Genomic DNA, 1,736 nt, shown 5'->3' with positions numbered 1-1,736 from the left:
ACAATTAAATTAAAAAACACGAGGTAAAGTTCTTTTTTTAATTTAATTGTTGCATTTTAAGTGTATTTATTTATTTATCGGTCCAGTTATATAGTTCTGCTTTTATTTCTAATTATGACAGTTTCAGTCCTCCATAATTTCGAGCAAAAGGATAACTTCCACTTGACAGAAAGATTCACATTTATAAAGTTAATAAACTTCTTTTTCTACTGTTTGACAGGCTTTTGCAGGAGAAGTACCCAACATCTTTGCTGGCTCGGTTGTGTGGGAAACAGCACTTCTTGATTCCTTTCAATGTGCTGGATCTGGTTTATGTTCAGACCGTGTCCTGGGTGGGAGTTTATTACTGCCCTCTGCTGCCTCTGATAGGAACCATCACACTGGTGTTCACAGTCTATATCAAAAAGGTTCTCTGAAACATGGGTCTTATTTATTTCATTTTTTTAAATACACTTCTTAATGTGACTGCTTTAGCTGATGAGTAAAACTGACAGCAGAATGAAAAACGTTTGAACTCTTGGAACTGCTCCTAGGTTTTTTTATTTTTGGTTTTGACTTAATGAAGATTTTTTTTTATTGTTTAATTTACATCAAATAGGTAAAATAAATAATGTATGCTTGCAACTTATCTGAACACACAATTTACAGTTCTTAATGTAACAACATGTGACATCAGTTTGTAATTTTATGATTATGAAGCAAGAGACTGAAGATTTCAAGAGTTTCTGCTCTTTCTGCTGAGCAAAACTTCAACATACAGTATGCTACCAGTTAGTTTCTGGTGTTTTGTATGCAAATGTAAGAATGATTAATTTATTTTGTCATTTCATTAAACTCCAAAAGCAAAAGTTAAAATATTGTCTTCGTGACCTCAATGGTCCTGAAGTAGGTTTAACATTTTTTCACTGTTTTTTTATTTTTCTGTTTTTTTCAGTTCAGTGTCCTGCGATGTTGTGTAGCAGAGCAGCGGATGTTTCGAGCCTCCAACTCCTCTGTTTTATTTTATTTCATGTTGTTACTTGGTCTCTTCATGGCTGCAGCTGCACTAGTCTTTGACTTCTACAACCCTAAGATAATGTATTCATTTCTCTCCTAATTTGTGTAGCTCTTACTTACAGACATTGTATTTTGCCCACAAAAGATTTGATCTGAAATTGAATACACAAAGTTATGTATTTTTATTTTTAATTTTTTTTTTATTTAATCAACAAAAACTTCCATCTCTCCTTCCTGCTCCAGATTGTCCTGCGGTCCTTTCATAAATGGAGAAACTGCATTTAATGTAACTCAGTATTGTGTGACCAGTCTTCCCAACTCAGCCCAGACCGCTCTTCGCTACTTGGCATCGGAGGCCTTTGCCTTGCCACTTATATTAGCTGAGATGTAAGTAAGCAAAATAGATAATAGTGGATTAGTCTTGTGAAACACTTGTGCAACATTTAGTTTAAACAGAACATGAAACATAAATGTGTCTGTGTTCGTAGCATCATCCTAACCTCATATGTCTCAAGAGGACGAGCTAACCAGAAAGCCATTGAGAGACTAAAAGACATGCTGGTTATGGTAGGATATCTTACAGTACAATTACTCACCTAGAGATGATAAGACAAGTTAAACCAATTTTATTTTGCTCCTGATAGATCATTTCAGTTATGATATAACAATGGGCCTCATGCAAGAACATGTTCATATTCTTATCCTAAATTTCTCTTACTTTTGTTCGTACAAAGGGTTCG

At 34.4% G+C, this 1,736-nt stretch overlaps 1 protein-coding gene and 1 long non-coding RNA gene across 4 annotated transcripts in view; one reads left to right on the top strand and one right to left on the bottom strand.

Moving 5' to 3' along the window:
• Nucleotides 1–1,736, bottom strand: part of LOC106521445 (uncharacterized) — a 12,347-nt gene that overhangs the window by 4,959 nt on the left and 5,652 nt on the right. The gene's annotated exons all lie outside the window — the stretch shown is intronic.
• The window catches only part of tmc8 (transmembrane channel-like 8), a 12,919-nt gene that overhangs the window by 9,271 nt on the left and 1,912 nt on the right, over nucleotides 1–1,736 (top strand). For all 3 annotated transcript variants that reach the window (XM_014014001.1, XM_014014002.1, XM_014014003.1), the window contains 4 exons: nucleotides 221–407; nucleotides 935–1,077; nucleotides 1,240–1,383; nucleotides 1,485–1,563. In XM_014014001.1, coding sequence (XP_013869455.1) covers nucleotides 221–407; nucleotides 935–1,077; nucleotides 1,240–1,383; nucleotides 1,485–1,563 — 553 coding nt within the window. The remainder of the gene's footprint in view (nucleotides 1–220; nucleotides 408–934; nucleotides 1,078–1,239; nucleotides 1,384–1,484; nucleotides 1,564–1,736) is intronic.

The sequence above is a fragment of the Austrofundulus limnaeus genome, unplaced genomic scaffold, assembly GCF_001266775.1.
Source record: "Austrofundulus limnaeus strain Quisiro unplaced genomic scaffold, Austrofundulus_limnaeus-1.0 Scaffold109, whole genome shotgun sequence".
In the NCBI taxonomy this organism is placed as follows: Eukaryota; Metazoa; Chordata; class Actinopteri; order Cyprinodontiformes; family Rivulidae; genus Austrofundulus; species Austrofundulus limnaeus.
Note: the sequence above shows the minus strand (reverse complement) of the source record. Positions and strands in the feature narration are given on the sequence as shown.